The sequence below is a fragment of the Oncorhynchus tshawytscha genome, unplaced genomic scaffold (genome assembly GCF_018296145.1).
Source record: "Oncorhynchus tshawytscha isolate Ot180627B unplaced genomic scaffold, Otsh_v2.0 Un_contig_4498_pilon_pilon, whole genome shotgun sequence".
Taxonomy (NCBI): domain Eukaryota; kingdom Metazoa; phylum Chordata; class Actinopteri; order Salmoniformes; family Salmonidae; genus Oncorhynchus; species Oncorhynchus tshawytscha.
This window is the reverse complement of record NW_024609304.1, coordinates 58,846-77,286: the sequence shown is the minus strand read 5'-3', so window position 1 is coordinate 77,286 and position 18,441 is coordinate 58,846. Positions and strand designations below refer to the sequence as shown.

The following is an 18,441-nucleotide window of genomic DNA, read 5'->3' as shown; positions in this document are numbered from 1 at the left end:
GTGTCCTTACACTGTATCTTGTAGTCAGGGGCAGCAGTCTGATGTGGGAGAGGGCTGTGTCCTTACACTGTATCTTGTAGTCAGGGGGCAGCAGTCAGGGGCAGCAGTCTGATGTGGGAGAGGGGGCTGTGTCCTTACACTGTATCTTGTAGTCAGGGGGCAGCAGTCTGATGTGGGAGAGGGGGGCTGTGTCCTTACACTGTGTCTTGTAGTCAGGGGGCAGCAGTCTGATGTGGGAGAGGGGCTGTGTCTTGTAGTCAGGGGCAGCAGTCTGATGTGGGAGAGGGGCTGTATCTTGTAGTCAGGGGGCAGCAGTCTGATGTGGGAGAGGGGCTGTGTCCTTACACTGTATCTTGTAGTCAGTGGGCAGCAGTCTGATGTGGGAGAGGGGTTGTATCTTGTAGTCAGGGGTCAGAGGGCAGCAGTCTGATGTGGGAGAGGGGCTGTGTCCTTACACTGTATCTTGTAGTCAGGGGGCAGCAGTCTGATGTGGGAGAGGGGCTGTGTCCTTACACTGTATCTTGTAGTCAGGGGGCAGCAGTCTGATGTGGGAGAGGGGCTGTGTCCTTACACTGTGTCTTGTAGTCAGGGGCAGCAGTCTGATGTGGGAGAGGTGCTGTGTCCTTACACTGTATATTGTAGTCAGGGGCAGCAGTCTGATGTGGGAGAGGGGCTGTGTCCTTACACTGTATCTTGTAGTCAGGGGTCAGGGGGCAGCAGTCTGATGTGGGAGAGGGGGCTGTGTCCTTACACTGTATCTTGTAGTCAGGGGCAGCAGTCTGATGTGGGAGAGGGGCTGTGTCTTGTAGTCAGGGGCAGCAGTCTGATGTGGGAGAGGGCTGTGTCTGTATCTTGTAGTCAGGGGCAGCAGTCTGATGTGGGAGAGGGGCTGTGTCCTTACACTGTATCTTGTAGTCAGTGGGCAGCAGTCTGATGTGGGAGAGGGGTTGTATCTTGTAGTCAGGGGTCAGAGGGCAGCAGTCTGATGTGGGAGAGGGGGCTGTGTCCTTACACTGTATCTTGTAGTCAGGGGGCAGCAGTCTGATGTGGGAGAGGGGCTGTGTCCTTACACTGTATCTTGTAGTCAGGGGGCAGCAGTCTGATGTGGGAGAGGGGCTGTGTCCTTACACTGTGTCTTGTAGTCAGGGGGCAGCAGTCTGATGTGGGAGAGGGGCTGTATCTTGTAGTCAGGGGGCAGCAGTCTGATGTGGGAGAGGGGGCTGTGTCCTTACACTGTATCTTGTAGTCAGGGGGCAGCAGTCTGATGTGGGAGAGGGGGATGCGACCCGTGTCACCGTCATCAAACTCCACCGTGATGAGGTCATCACTGTCATCACCGTCTGAACTTCCTGTACAGACAGGAAGGGGTTAAAGTAACAGGTCACCTAGATTCAAACGTGCCCTTGAAAGTAGCTAGATAGATGTCAATACACACCAAGTATTAGTTCAGTAAGGAACAGGTCATCTAGATTGTAGCTAGGTAGACGTCAATACACACCAAGTATTAGTTCAGTAAGGAACAGGTCACCTAGATTGAAATGACTAGATGTGTCCAAACTATTGGCTGGTGATGAGACTATAAAACACTTTCTCAAATGGGATGTTGTCTTCTCCAATTTTATTTATCGGCTTTTCTAGTTTTTATTGGCCAAAAGCCAGCTATTACCGGCTAATGGAAACCCTGGCCTGTGTGTTACCGTTGACTACGGTGCCGGGGTAGAGACAGTGGTACTGTGCGTTACCGTTGACTACGGTGCCGGGGTAGAGACAGTGGTACTGTGGGTTACCGTTGACTACGGTGCCGGGGTAGAGGCAGTGGTACTGTGCGTTACCGTTGACTACGGTGCCGGGGTAGAGGCAGTGGTACTGTGCGTTACTGTTGACTACGGTGCTGGGGTAGAGACAGTGGTACTGTGCGTTACCGTTGACTACGGTGCCGGGGTAGAGACAGTGGTACTGTGCGTTACCGTTGACTACGGTGCCGGGGTAGAGACAGTGGTACTGTGCGTTACCGTTGACTACGGTGCCGGGGTAGAGACAGTGGTACTGTGTGTTACCGTTGACTACGGTGCCGGGGTAGAGACAGTGGTACTGTGCGTTACCGTTGACTACGGTGCCGGGGTAGAGACAGTGGTACTGTGCGTTACCGTTGACTACGGTGCCGGGGTAGAGACAGTGGTACTGTGCGTTACCGTTGACTACGGTGCCGGGGTAGAGACAGTGGTACTGTGTGTTACCGTTGACTACGGTGCCGGGGTAGAGACAGTGGTACTGTGCGTTACCGTTGACTACGGTGCCGGGGTAGAGACAGTGGTACTGTGCGTTACCGTTGACTACGGTGCCGGGGTAGAGACAGTGGTACTGTGCGTTACCGTTGACTACGGTGCCGGGGTAGAGACAGTGGTACTGTGCGTTACCGTTGACTACGGTGCCGGGGTAGAGACAGTGGTACTGCTGGCTCCAGTATGCAGCAACACGACAGCCTTCAGGAAGATACCAGACTGACGGAGGCATCACATCTACAATCTGGAATAACACACAGAATAACACACATTAACACACACTGACGAGGGCATCCCATCCACAATCTAGAATAACACACATTAACACACATTAACATTTAACACACATCACATCTACAATCTGGAATAACACACATTAACACACATTAACACACACTAACACACATTAACACACATTAACACACACACACACGAGGGCATCACATCTACAATCTGGAATAACACACAGAATAACACACATTAACACACACTGACGAGGACATCACATCTACAATCTGGAATAACACACATTAACACACAGAATAACACACATTAACACACATTAACACACATTAACACACACACACTGACGAGGGCATCACATCTACAATCTGGAATAACTCACATTAACACACATTAACACACATTAACACACTGACGAGGACATCACATCTACAATCTGGAATAACACACATTAACACACAGAATAACACACATTAACACACATTAACACACTGACGAGGACATCACATCTACAATCTGGAATAACACACATTAACACACAGAATAACTCACATTAACACACATTAACACACATTAACACACTGACGAGGGCATCACATCCACAATCTAGAATAACACACACACACACACACACACTGTAATAAAAACACAACACACACACACACAGACAAGGGCATCACATCCACGGCCTGTAACAAAAACCCAAAGAACACAGACGTAATGAGATGTACTCACAGCCTCCTGCAGGAGTTGTTCTAGACAGTAGATATGAGGTCTGTTCCCTCTCTCCCCCTCCACCACCACACTGTAACTACAGAACAGAGGTCAGGGGTCAGGAGTTGTTCTAGACAGTAGATATGAGGTCTGTTCCTTCTCTCCCCCTCCACCACCACACTGTAACTGTAACTACAGAACAGAACTACAGGTCAGGGGGGTCAGGAGTTGTTCTAGACAGTAGATATGAGGTCTGTTCCCTCTCTCCCCTTCCACCACCACGCTGTAACTACAGAACAGAGGTCAGGGGTCAGGAGTTGTTCTAGACAGTAGATATGAGGTCTGTTCCTTCTCTCCCCACCACACTCCACCACCACACTGTAACCACACTGTAACAGAACAGAGGTCAGGGGTCAGGAGTTGTTCTAGACAGTAGATATGAGGTCTGTTCCCTCTCTCCCCCTCCACCACCACACTGTAACTACAGAACAGAGGTCAGGGGTCAGGAGTTGTTCTAGACAGTAGATATGAGGTCTGTTCCCTCTCTCCCCCTCCACCACCACACTTCAACAGTATTTAACATGAGATCCTCTCTCATCTTTACAGGAATGTGGTTCTGAATATAAACAGCAACACCTCCACCATTGGCATTCCTGTGTTTTTTCTGTACATGTTATAACCATGTATTGCTACGACTGTATCATCAAAGATATTATCTAAGTGAGTTTCAGAGTTAGTCAGAATATTAATGTTATCTGTTACTAGCAAGTTATTGACCTCATGAACCTTGTTACTTCAGCGACATATGTTAACGTGGGCTATTTAAAAAAAAAAACTTTTCTGTGATGCTTGATTGATGATTTTCATTGCTTTACTGAGAAGTTCAGCAGAAGTAGACATGCTCATGTTATTTATGTTAGTGCAGGGTGAGCTGCACACAGTGGACTTCCTACTAGGACACACCTAAGTATCAGTGCTAACAGTATCACTCTGGCACAAAGGCACATGGATTACTGTATACAATAGCAGTAGGATCAACAGAGGCATTCAGGGCAGTTTATCGGGACATAAATGAGGTAACTTACATCGTGTCTACCAACGCCCCCCCCCCCGTGTGGTGCGTAGTGTGTGTACTCACATGTCCGGGGAGTGTACCGTGTTGACGTGTCCAGCATACAGCAGCTGATCATCCATGGGGATCAGAACCCTCAGACCATCCTGAAGAGAGTCTTTATCTAACACACACTGGACCGGAGCTGGATCAATATAGCAATACACCAATCAATATACCAATCAATATACACCAATCAATATACACCAATCAATATACACCAATCAATATACACCAATCAATATACACCAATCAATATACACCAATCAATATACACCAATCAATATACCAATCAATATACACCAATCAATATACACCAATCAATATACACCAATCAATATACACCAATCAATATAAACCAATCAATATACACCAATCAATATACACCAATCAATATACACCAATCAATATAAAATATACCAATCAATATAAACCAATCAATATACACCAATCAATATACACCAATCAATATACACCAATCAATATACACCAATCAATATACACCAATCAATATACACCAATCAATATACACCAATCAATATACACCAATCAATATACACCAATCAATATAAACCAATCAATATACACCAATCAATATACACCAATCAATATACACCAATCAATATAAACCAATCAATATATACACAATAACACAATGCAATTATTACAATATACAGCCTTATTCTAAAATGTATTAAATAATCAATTATCACATCAATATATACACTAACACAGTGCATTTATTACATTACAGCCTTATTCTAAAATGTATTAAATATATTTTTTTACCACATCAATCTACACACAATACCCATAATGACATCACAATACCCCATAATGACATCACAATACCCCATAATGACATCACAATACCCCATAATGACATCACAATACCCCATAATGACCAAGCAAAAAACAGTTTTTATAAATAATATCACATTTACATAAGTATTCAGTCCCTTCACTCAGTACTTTGTTAAAGCACCTTTGGCAGCGATTACAGCCTCAAGTCTTCTTGGGTATGGTTCTACAAGCTTGGCACACCTGTATTTAGGGATTTTCTCCCATTCTTCTCTGCAGATCCTCTCAAGCTCTGTCAGGTTGGATTGGGAACGTCGCTGCACAGCTATTTTCAGGTCTCTTCTTTGAGCGGGTTCAAGTCCGGGCTCTGGCTGGGCCACTCAAGGACATTCAAACACTTGTCCCGAAGCCACTCCTGCGCAGTCTTGGCTGTGTGCTTAGAGTCGTTGTCCTGTTGGAAGGTGAATCTTCGCCCCAGTCTGAGGTCCTGAGCGCTCTGGAGCACATTTTCATCAAAGATCTCTCTGTACTTTGCTCCATTCATCTTTCCCTCGATCCTGACTAGTCTCCCAGTTCCACAGGTGGACTCCAATCAAGTTGCAGAAACATCTCAAGGATGATCAATGGAAACAGCAAAAACCTGAGCTCAATTGAGTCTCATAGCAAAGGGTCGGAATACTTATTATAAATAAATAATGAATAATTATGGAAACAACGTCACTTTAAAAAACGTATTTTTTTAAACAAGAACAATTTAATGCATTTTAGAATAAGGATGAAACTAAACAAAATGTGAAAAAAGTCAAAGGGTCTATACACTAAAGTATCAGTATACACAAATATCAGTATACACACCAATATCAATATACACACCAATATCAATATACACACCAATATCAATATACACACCAATATCAGTATACACACCAATATCAGTATACACACCAATATCAATATACACACCAATATCAATATACACACCAATATCAGTATACACACCAATATCAATATACACACCAATATCAATATACACACCAATATCAGTATACACACCAATATCAATATACACACCAATATCAGTATACACACCAATATCAATATACACACCAATATCAATATATACACACCAATATCAGTATACACACCAATATCAATATACACACCAATATCAGTATACACCAATATCAGTATACACCAATATCAATATACACACCAATATCAGTATATACACCAATATCAATATACACACCAATATCAGTATACACACCAATATCAGTATACACACCAATATCAGTATACACACCAACAAGACTGCTGACACACCAACGTATCTACATAACCAGTCAACTAACCAGACGACAGGGTCCTCTCAGCCAGACTGATATATACACACCAACGTATCTACATAACCAGTCAACTAACCAGACGACAGGGTCCTCTCAGCCAGACTGATATATACACACCAACGTCTCTACATAACCAGTCAACTAACCAGACGACAGGGTCCTCTCAGCCAGACTGATATATACACACCAACGTATCTACATAACCAGTCAACTAACCAGACGACAGGGTCCTCTCAGCCAGACTGATATATACACACCAACGTATCTACACAACCAGTCAACTAACCAGACGACAGGGTCCTCTCAGCCAGACTGATATATACACACCAACGTATCTATCATAACCAGTCAACTAACCAGACGACAGGGTCCTCTCAGCCAGACTGATATATACACACCAACGTATCTACATAACCAGTCAACTAACCAGACGACAGGGTCCTCTCAGCCAGACTGATATATACACACCAACGTATCTACACAACCAGTCAACTAACCAGAATACAGGACTGATATATACACCAATATCAGCCAGAACTGATATATACACACCAACGTATATACACACCAATATCATAACCAGTCAACAATAACCAGAATATCAGGGTCCTATCAGCCACACTGATATCTACATAACCAGTCAACTAACCAGACACCAATCAGCCAGACTGATATACACACCAATATCCAGTCAACTAACACACAGGGTCAGACTGATATATACACACCAACGTATCTACATAACCAGTCAACTAACCAGACGACAGGGTCCTCTCAGCCAGACTGATATATACACACCAACGTATCTACATAACCAGTCAACTAACCAGACGACAGGGTCCTCTCAGCCAGACTGATATATACACACCAACGTATCTACATAACCAGTCAACTAACCAGACGACAGGGTCCTCTCAGCCAGACTGATATATACACACCAACGTATCTACATAACCAGTCAACTAACCAGACGACAGGGTCCTCTCAGCCAGACTGATATATACACACCAACGTATCTACATAACCAGTCAACTAACCAGACGACAGGGTCCTCTCAGCCAGACTGATATATACACACCAACGTATCTACATAACCAGTCAACTAACCAGACGACAGGGTCCTCTCAGCCAGACTGATATATACACACCAACGTATCTACATAACCAGTCAACTAACCAGACGACAGGGTCCTCTCAGCCAGACTGATATATACACACCAACGTATCTACATAACCAGTCAACTAACCAGACGACAGGGTCCTCTCAGCCAGACTGATATATACACACCAACGTATCTACATAACCAGTCAACTAACCAGACGACAGGGTCCTCTCAGCCAGACTGATATATACACACCAACGTATCTACATAACCAGTCAACTAACCAGACGACAGGGTCCTCTCAGCCAGACTGATATATACACACCAACGTATCTACATAACCAGTCAACTAACCAGACGACAGGGTCCTCTCAGCCAGACTGATATATACACACCAACGTATCTACATAACCAGTCAACTAACCAGACGACAGGGTCCTCTCAGCCAGACTGATATATACACACCAACGTATCTACATAACCAGTCAACTAACCAGACGACAGGGTCCTCTCAGCCAGACTGATATATACACACCAACGTATCTACATAACCAGTCAACTAACCAGACGACAGGGTCCTCTCAGCCAGACTGATATATACACACCAACGTATCTACATAACCAGTCAACTAACCAGACGACAGGGTCCTCTCAGCCAGACTGCTGTGTGACGGAGGAGGTCCATCGTCTTCAGAGAAGCTGCTGTCCTGACTGGGTTCGAAGTCTTCATCAGCCTCCATACTCTTCATCAGCCTACTGACCGCTCCACGAGCCTGTTGAAAACGCACACACACACACACACAGTTGTCATATCTGAGAGGCAGTTGTATGTAACACACGCAAAGGATCATTTTATGAGGATGAACGTAGCAGTGCACAGACCTCTCGGGGTTTAGCCTTGGCTTTTGATTGGCTCTTGCGTGCAGGGCTGAGGGGAGGGGCTACCGGGCTCTCTGTGATTGGACTAGACAGAGAGGGCGGGGTCAGGGGAGAGTCCTTCAGCCTCTTCTTCTGTTTAACACACACAGAGAAACAAGCAAGTTAGAACACACACACACCATCACACACCATCACACACCATCACCACACCATCACACACCATCACACCACACCATCACACACCACACCATCACACACCATCACACACCATCACACACCATCACACACCATCACACACCATCACACACCATCACACACACCATCACACACCATCACACACCATCACACACCACACCATCACACCACACACCATCACACACACACACATCACACACCACACACACCATCACACACCATCACACACCATCACACCACATACACACACACCATCACACCACATCACACACACACATCACACACATACACACACACACATCACACACCATCACACACCATCACACCACACCATCACACACCACCATCACACACACCCATCACACACCATCACACCACATACACACACACCATCACACCACATCACACACACCATCACACACACACACACACCATCACACCACATACACACACACCATCACACCACATACACACACACATCACACCACACATACCATCACACCACATACACACACACCATCACACACCACACCACACACACCATCACACACGCACACATACCATCACACCACATACACACACACCATCACACACCACACCACACACACCATCACACACGCACACATACCATCACACCACATCACACACCATCACACACCACACCACACACACCATCACACACCACACCACACACACCATCACACACCACACCACACACACCATCACACACCACACCATCACACACCACACCATCACACACCCACACACCACACCACACCAAACACGCACACATACCATCATAAACACACTAGAAAGATGGACAGACCCGAGAGGACAGACCCAAGAGGACAGGCCGAGAGGACAGACCCGAAAGAGACCCGAGAGGACAGGCCGAGAGGACAGACCAGAGAGGACAGACCCGAAAGAGAGGACCAGAGAGGACAGAGAGGACAGGCCAGAGAGTACAGGCCAGAGAGAGAGAGGACAGGCCAGAGAGGACAGCCCAGACAGGCCCCAGAGAGGACAGCCCAGAGAGGACAGACCAGAGAGGACAGCCCAGAGAGGACAGACCAGAGAGGACAGACCAGAGAGGACAGACCAGAGAGGACAGACCAGAGAGGACAGACCGACTCACCTTCCAGTCTTTCCCGTCCCTGGGTGTGGTTTTAGGTCTGGGGGCGGGTTTAGTGCTGATTGGAGGGTCTTTACTGGAGGGAGAGATCTGATTGGTGGAGGCATCATGAAGGAAAATCCTCTCGCTGCGTCTGCGTGTCCATCCCTCCTCCTCGCTAGCCCCTCCCCCTAGTCCCCCGGCGGGGTCAAAGGTGAATCTCCGGGGCGACCTAGGAGATGGGCGAGGTTTGCGTTTGACCGGCGAGGTCTCGTTGCTTGTGTGGTCGCCGTGGCGCGTTGCCGGGGGTAACAGGGGGAGTTCGGGAGCGGAGCGTTTCCCGTGGAGCAGAGAGGGGAACTTCCTCAGACACAGGTCAGAACCAGAACCGAAACCTAGAGGACACACACACACACACACACAGGTCAGAACCAGAACCAGAACCGAAACCTAGGGGACGCACACACACACACACACAGGTCAGAACCAGACCCGAAACCTAGAGAGGACACACACACACACAGGTCAGAACCAGACCCGAAACCTAGAGAGGACACACACACACAGGTCAGAACCAGAACCGAAACCTAGAGGACACACACACACACAGGTCAGAACCAGACCCGAAACCTAGAGAGGACACACACACACAGGTCAGAACCAGAACCAGAGGGGACCACACACACACAGGTCAGAACCAGAACCTAGAGAGGACACATACACACAGGTCAGAACCAGAACCGAAACCTAGAGGACACACACACACAGGTCAGAACCAGAACCGAAACCTAGAGAGGACACACACACACAGGTCAGAACCAGACCCGAAACCTAGAGAGGACACACACACACACAGGTCAGAACCAGAACCGAAACCTAGAGGGGACACACACACACACAGGTCAGAACCAGAACCTAGAGAGGACACATACACACAGGTCAGAACCAGAACCGAAACCTAGAGGACACACACACACAGGTCAGAACCAGAACCGAAACCTAGAGAGGACACACACACACAGGTCAGAACCAGAACCGAAACCTAGAGAGGACACACACACACACAGGTCAGAACCAGAACCGAAACCTAGAGGGACACACACACACACAGGTCAGAACCAGAACCTAGAGAGGACCATACACACAGGTCAGAACCAGAACCGACACACACACACACAGGTCAGAACCAGAACCAGAACCTAGAGGACACACACACACACAGGTCAGAACCAGAACCGAAACCTAGAGGACACACACACACAGGTCAGAACCAGAACCAGAACCTAGAGGACACACACACACACAGGTCAGAACCAGAACCGAAACCTAGAGGACACACACACACAGGTCAGAACCAGAACCAGAACCTAGAGGACACACACACACACAGGTCAGAACCAGAACCGAAACCTAGAGGACACACACACAGGTCAGAACCAGAACCAGAACCTAGAGGACACACACACACACAGGTCAGAACCAGAACCGAAACCTAGAGGACACACACACACAGGTCAGAACCAGAACCGACCTAGAGGACACACACACACAGGTCAGAACCAGAACCAGAACCTAGAGGACACACACACACACAGGTCAGAACCAGAACCGAAACCTAGAGGACACACACACACAGGTCAGAACCAGAACCGAGACCTAGAGGACACACACACACACACACACACACACACAGGTCAGAACCAGAACCGAAACCTAGAGGACACACACACACACACAGGTCAGAACCAGAACCTAGACCTAGAGAGGACACACACACACACACACACACACACAGGTCAGAACCAGAACCTAGAGGACACACACACAGGTCAGAACCAGAACCTAGAGGGACACACACACACACAGGTCAGAACCAGAACCTAGAGGACACACACACACACAGGTCAGAACCAGAACCTAGAGGACACACACACAGGTCAGAACCAGAACCTAGAGGACACACACACAGGTCAGAACCAGAACCTAGAGGACACACACACAGGTCAGAACCAGAACCTAGAGGACACACACACACACAGGTCAGAACCAGAACCTAGGGACACACACACACACAGGTCAGAACCAGAACCTAGAGGACACACACACAGGTGGTAGAAACGTAGTAAACGGCACCTCTGACAAGGTGCCAATGGAATTCACACGTCCAAATCTCTTTCGCTTACCCAGAATGCTTTGCCTGCTACGGTGTTTGTTGTCGTGGAGACGGGGCAGGGGGACGGGGTTGACCGGGAGGGCGCTGGCTGCGAACCTGGCCAGCAGGCCCAACCCACTCTCCTCCAGCTCACTCCCCTCGGAGCACGACGACTCTTCCTCATCATCGTCCTCCTCAGTGGAGGACTCTGTGAGGAGAGAGAGATTATTGACTCTCAGGATCACAGAGTGGAACTCCAACATCAGGTGTGTCTGTCTGTAGTATGTCTGTAGTATTACTGCAGTATTACTGCAGTATTACTGTAGTATCACTGTAGCATTACTGCAGCATTACTGCAGTATCACTGTAGCATCACTGTAGCATTACTGTAGCATTACTGTAGCATTACTGTAGTATCACTGTAGTATTACTGTAGCATTACTGTAGTATTACTGTAGTATCACTGTAGCATTACTGCAGCATTACTGTAGTATCACTGTAGCGTTACTGTAGCATTACTGCAGTATTACTGTAGTATTACTGTAGCATTACTGTAGTATTACTGTAGCATTACTTTAGTATCACTGTAGCATTACTGCAGTATTACTGTAGTATTACTGTAGCATTACTGTAGATTCACTGTAGTATTACTGTAGTATTACTGTAGTATTACTGTAGCATTACTGTAGCATTACTGTAGCATTACTGTAGTATCACTGTAGCATTACTGCAGTATTACTGTAGTATTACTGTAGCATTACTGTAGATTCACTGTAGCATTACTGTAGTATCACTGTAGTATTACTGTAGTATTACTGTAGCATTACTGTAGCATTACTGTAGTATCACTGTAGCATTACTGTAGTATTAGGGGGTGAGGGAGAGAGGGGGAGGGGGGGGGGAGAGGGGGGGGGGTGCGGGAGAGAGGGGGGTGAGGGAGAGAGAGAGGGGGGGTGAGGGAAAGAAGGGGGTGAGGGGAGAGAGGGGGGGGGGTGAGGGAAAGAAGGGGGGTGAGGGAGACAGGGAGAGAGGGGGTTGAAGGAGAGAGGGGGTTGAGGGAGAGAGGGGGTGGGGTGAGGGAGAGAGGGGAGAGGGGCTGAGGGAGGGAGACAGGGGGGGGGGGAGGGAGAGAGGGAGAGAGGGGGGGGGGTGAGGGAGAGAGGGGGGGGGGGTGAGGGAGAGGGAGAGAGGGGGTGAGGGAGAAAGGGAGAGAGGGGTGAGGGAGAGAGGAGGGAGAGAGGGGTGAGGGAGAGAGAGGGGGGAGGGAGACAGGGAGAGAGGGGGTGAGGGAGAGAGGGGGGGAGGGAGACTGTAGGGAGAGGGGGCAGCATTAGGGGGAGAGGGGGCATTACTGAGGGGTAGAATTACTGAGAGAGTATTACTGAGGGAGACTGAGACAGGGAGAGAGGGGGAGATTAGACAGGGAGGAGGGGGAGAGGGAGAGCAGGGAGAGGGGGGGTGAGGGAGAAAGGGAGAGAGGGGGTGAGGGAGAGAGGGGGAAATGTACCCAATTCCTCTGTAGTTAGTATACTGCTAGCAGACAGACAGACAGACAGGCAGACAGAACAGACAGACAGACAGAGCTGTCTAGCAGACAGACGGAACAGACCAGACAGACAGAACAGAGCTGTCTAGCAGACAGACAGGACAGACCAGACAGACAGAACAGAGCTGTCTAGCAGACAGACAGGACAGACCAGACAGAGGGGGTTGACAGAAGAGAGAGCTGTCTAGCAGACAGACAGGACAGACCAGACAGACAGACAGAGCTGTCTAGCAGACAGACAGAACAGACCAGACAGACAGAACAGAGCTGTCTAGCAGACAGACAGGACAGACCAGACAGACAGAACAGAGCTGTCTAGTAGACAAACAGAGCTGTCTAGCAGACAGACAGAACATACAGACAGAACATACAGACAGAACATACAGACAGAACAGACAGAACATACAGACAGAACAGACAGACAGAACATACAGACAGAACATACAGACAGAACAGACAGACAGAACAGACAGACAGAACAGAGCTGTCTAGCAGACAGACAGAACAGACAGAGACAGAACAGACAGACAGAGACATACAGACAGAACAGACAGACAGAACAGACAGACAGAACAGAGCTGTCTAGCAGACAGACAGAACAGACAGACAGAACAGACAGAACAGACAGAACAGACAGAACAGACAGAGCAGAGAGCAGACAGAAGACAGAGACTGTCTAGCAGACAGACAGAACAGACAGACAGAACATACAGACAGAACAGACAGACAGAACAGACAGACAGAACAGAGCTGTCTAGCAGACAGACAGAACAGACAGACAGAACAGACAGAACAGAGCTGTCTAGCAGACAGACAGGCAGGCAGACAGACAGAACAGACAGACAGAGCTGTCTAGCAGACAGACAGACAGAGCTGTCTAGCAGACAGACAGAGCTGTCTAGCAGACAGACAGAGCTGTCTAGCAGACAGGCAGTACTGTCTAGCAGACAGACAGGCAGAACAGAGCCAATCAGAGGGGTGCTGGCAGGTCTGTCTTGTTCCAATTCATTGCTCCCTTCCTTCCCTCCACAGGTCTGAAACGGCTGGATAGGAGACCACAACTATTCCCTACACACTACCCCTATTCCCTATATACTACCCCTATACACTACCCCTATTCCCTATATACTACCCCTATTCCCTATATACTACCCCTATACACTACCCCTATTCCCTATACACTCCCCTATTCCCTATACACTACCCCTATTCCCTACACACTACCCCTATTCCCTACACACTACCCCTATTCCCTATACACTACCCCTATTCCCTATATACTACCCCTATACACTACCCCTATTCCCTATACACTACCCCTATTCCCTATACACTACCCCTACACACTACCCCTATTCCCTATACACTACCCCTATTCCCTACACACTACCCCTATTCCCTATACACTACCCCTATTCCCTACACACTACCCCTATTCCCTATACACTACCCCTACACACTACCCCTATTCCCTATACACTACCCCTATACACTACCCCTATTCCCTATATACTACCCCTATACACTACCCCTATTCCCTATATACTACCCCCCCTATTCCCTATATACTACCCCTATACACTACCCCTATTCCCTATATACTACCCCTATTCCCTATATACTACCCCTATACACTACCCCTATTCCCTATATACTACCCCTATACACTACCCCTATTCCCTATATACTACCCCTATACACTACCCCTATTCCCTACACACTACCCCTATTCCCTATACACTACCCCTATACACTACCCCTATTCCCTATATACTACCCCTATACCCTACCCCTATTCCCTACACACTACCCCTATTCCCTACACACTACCCCTATTCCCTACTCACTACCCCTATTCCCTACACACTACCCCTATTCCCTACACACTACCCCTATTCCCTACTCACTACCCCTATTCCCTACTCACTACCCCTATTACCTATACACTACCCATATTCCCTACATACTACCCCTATTCCCTATACACTACCCCTATTCCCTATACACTACCCCTATTCCCTATATACTACCCCTATTCCCTACATACTACCCCTATACACTACCCCTATATACTACCCCTATTCCCTACACACTATCCCTATTCCCTATTCACTACCCCTATTCCCTATACACTACCCCTATTCCCTACATACTACCCCTATACACTACCCCTATTCCCTATATACTACCCCTATACACTACCCCTATTCCCTATATACTACCCCTATTCCCTACACACTACCCCTATTCCCTATATACTACCCCTATACACTACCCCTATTCCCTATATACTACCCCTATTCCCTACACACTACCCCTATTCGCTATTCACTACCCCTATTCCCTATATACTACCCCTATTCCCTACATACTACCCCTATTCCCTATACACTACCCCTATTCCCTACTCACTACCCCTATTCCCTATATACTACCCCTATACACTACCCATATTCCCTATATACTACCCCTATTCCCTACACACTACCCCTATTCACTACCCCTATTCCCTATACACTACCCCTATATACTACCCCTATACACTACCCCTATTCCCTATACACTACCCCTATTCCCTACACACTACCCCTATTCCCTATACACTACCCCTATTCCCTACTCACTACCCCTATTCCCTATATACTACCCCTATTCCCTACACACTACCCCTATTCCCTACACACTACCCCTATTCCCTACTCACTACCCCTATTCCCTATATACTACCCCTATACACTACCCCTATTCCCTATATACTACCCCTATTCCCTACACACTACCCCTATTCCCTATTCACTACCCCTATTCCCTATACACTACCCCTATATACTACCCCTATACACTACCCCTATTCCCTATACACTACCCCTATTCCCTACACACTACCCCTATTCCCTATACACTACCCCTATTCCCTACTCACTACCCCTATTCCCTATATACTACCCCTATTCCCTACACACTACCCCTATTCCCTACACACTACCCCTATTCCCTATACACTACCCCTATTCCCTACTCACTACCCCTATTCCCTATATACTACCCTATTCCCTATTCCCTACACACTACCCCTATTCCCTACACACTACCCCTATTCCCTATTCACTACCCCTATTCCCTATTCACTACCCCTATTACCTATACACTACCCCTATTCCCTATACACTACCCCTATTCCCTATGCACTACCCTATTCCCTATACACTACCCCTATTCCCTATACACTACCCCTATTCCCTATACACTACCCCTATTCCCTATACACTACCCCTATTCCCTACACACTACCCCTATTCCCTACACACTACCCCTATTCCCTATTCACTACCCCTATTCCCTACACACTACCCCTATTCCCTACACACTACCCCTATTCCCTACTCACTACCCCTATTCCCTACCACTACCCCTATTCCCTACACACTACCCCTATTCCCTACACACTACCCCTATTCCCTACACACTACCCCTATACACTACCCCTATTCCCTACACACTACCCCTATTCCCTACACACTACCCCTATTCCCTATACACTACCCCTATAACTACCCCTATTCCCTACACACTACCCCTATTCCCTACCCCTATACACTACCCCTATTCCCTACACACTACCCCTACACACTACCCCTATTCCCTATACACTACCCCTATTCCCTACACACTACCCCTATTCCCTACACACTACCCCTATTCCCTACACACTACCCCTTTACACCACCCCTATGGGTCCTGGTCTATAGTAGTACACCACCCCTATGGGACCTGGTCTATAGTAGTACACTACCCCTATGGGTCCTGGTCTATAGTAGTACACTACCCCTATGGGACCTGATCTACAGTAGTACACTACCCCTATGGGACCTGGTCTACAGTAGTACACTACCCCTATGGGCCCTGGTCTATAGTAGTACACTACCCCTATGGGACCTGGTCTACAGTAGTACACTACCCTATGGACCCTGGTCTATAGTAGTACACTACCCCTATGGGACCTGGTCTACAGTAGTACACTACCACTATGGGACCTGGTCTACAGTAGTACACTACCCCTATGGGTCCTGGTCTATAGTAGTACACTACCCCTATGGGTCCTGGTCTACAGTAGTACACTACCCCTATGGGTCCTGGTCTATAGTAGTACACTACCCCTATGGGCCCTGGTCTACAGTAGTACACTACCCCTATGGGCCCTGGTCTACAGTAGTACACTACCCCTATGGGCCCTGGTCTACAGTAGTACACTACCCCTATGGGTCCTGGTCTATAGTAGTACACTACCCCTATGGGTCCTGGTCTACAGTAGTACACTACCCCTATGGGTCCTGGTCTACAGTAGTACACTACCCCTATGGGACCTGGTCTACAGTAGTACACTACCCCTATGGGTCCTGGTCTACAGTAGTACACTACCCCTATGGGTCCTGGTCTATAGTAGTACACTAGATGGGGAATAGGGGGCCATCTGAACCTTACTGGATTGAGACTCAGCCCAGTGGTTAGGAGTTAGAACCATGGCTGTAGACATGATGAGCTGTGATTGGTTAGAGGGAAGTAAGGGTTAGGAGCAGACAGTCAGACAGGATGAGCTGTGATTGGTTAGAGGGAAGTTAGGGTTAAGAGCAGACAGACAGACAGGATGAGCTGTGATTGGTTTCCAGAGAAGTCAGGGTTAGGAGCAGACAGACAGACAGGATGAGCTGTGATTGGTTTCCAGAGAAGTCAGGGTTAGGAGCAGACAGACAAGACAGACAGGAAGAGAAGACAGACAGACAGGTAGAGAAGACAGACAGACAGGTAGATAGACAGGAAGAGAAGACAGACAGACAGGAAGAGAAGACAGACAGACAGGTAGATAGACAGGAAGAGAAACAGACAGGTAGATAGACAGGAAGAGAAACAGACAGGTAGACAGACAGACACGTAGACAGACAGGAAGAGAAACAGACAGG

At 47.7% G+C, this 18,441-nt stretch overlaps 1 protein-coding gene across 1 annotated transcript in view; it reads right to left on the bottom strand.

Annotated features, from left to right (window-relative positions):
• Window positions 1-18,441, bottom strand: part of LOC121844556 (trinucleotide repeat-containing gene 18 protein-like) — a 78,335-nt gene that overhangs the window by 12,479 nt on the left and 47,415 nt on the right. The window contains exons 16-26 of the mRNA XM_042314792.1: window positions 11,969-12,145; window positions 9,810-10,180; window positions 8,483-8,611; window positions 8,235-8,373; window positions 4,378-4,495; window positions 3,261-3,336; window positions 2,418-2,526; window positions 1,129-1,349; window positions 818-1,058; window positions 572-721; window positions 141-294 (exon numbers count right to left, since the gene is read on the bottom strand). Of these exons, the coding sequence (XP_042170726.1) occupies window positions 141-294; window positions 572-721; window positions 818-1,058; window positions 1,129-1,349; window positions 2,418-2,526; window positions 3,261-3,336; window positions 4,378-4,495; window positions 8,235-8,373; window positions 8,483-8,611; window positions 9,810-10,180; window positions 11,969-12,145 (1,885 nt within the window). The remainder of the gene's footprint in view (window positions 1-140; window positions 295-571; window positions 722-817; window positions 1,059-1,128; window positions 1,350-2,417; window positions 2,527-3,260; window positions 3,337-4,377; window positions 4,496-8,234; window positions 8,374-8,482; window positions 8,612-9,809; window positions 10,181-11,968; window positions 12,146-18,441) is intronic.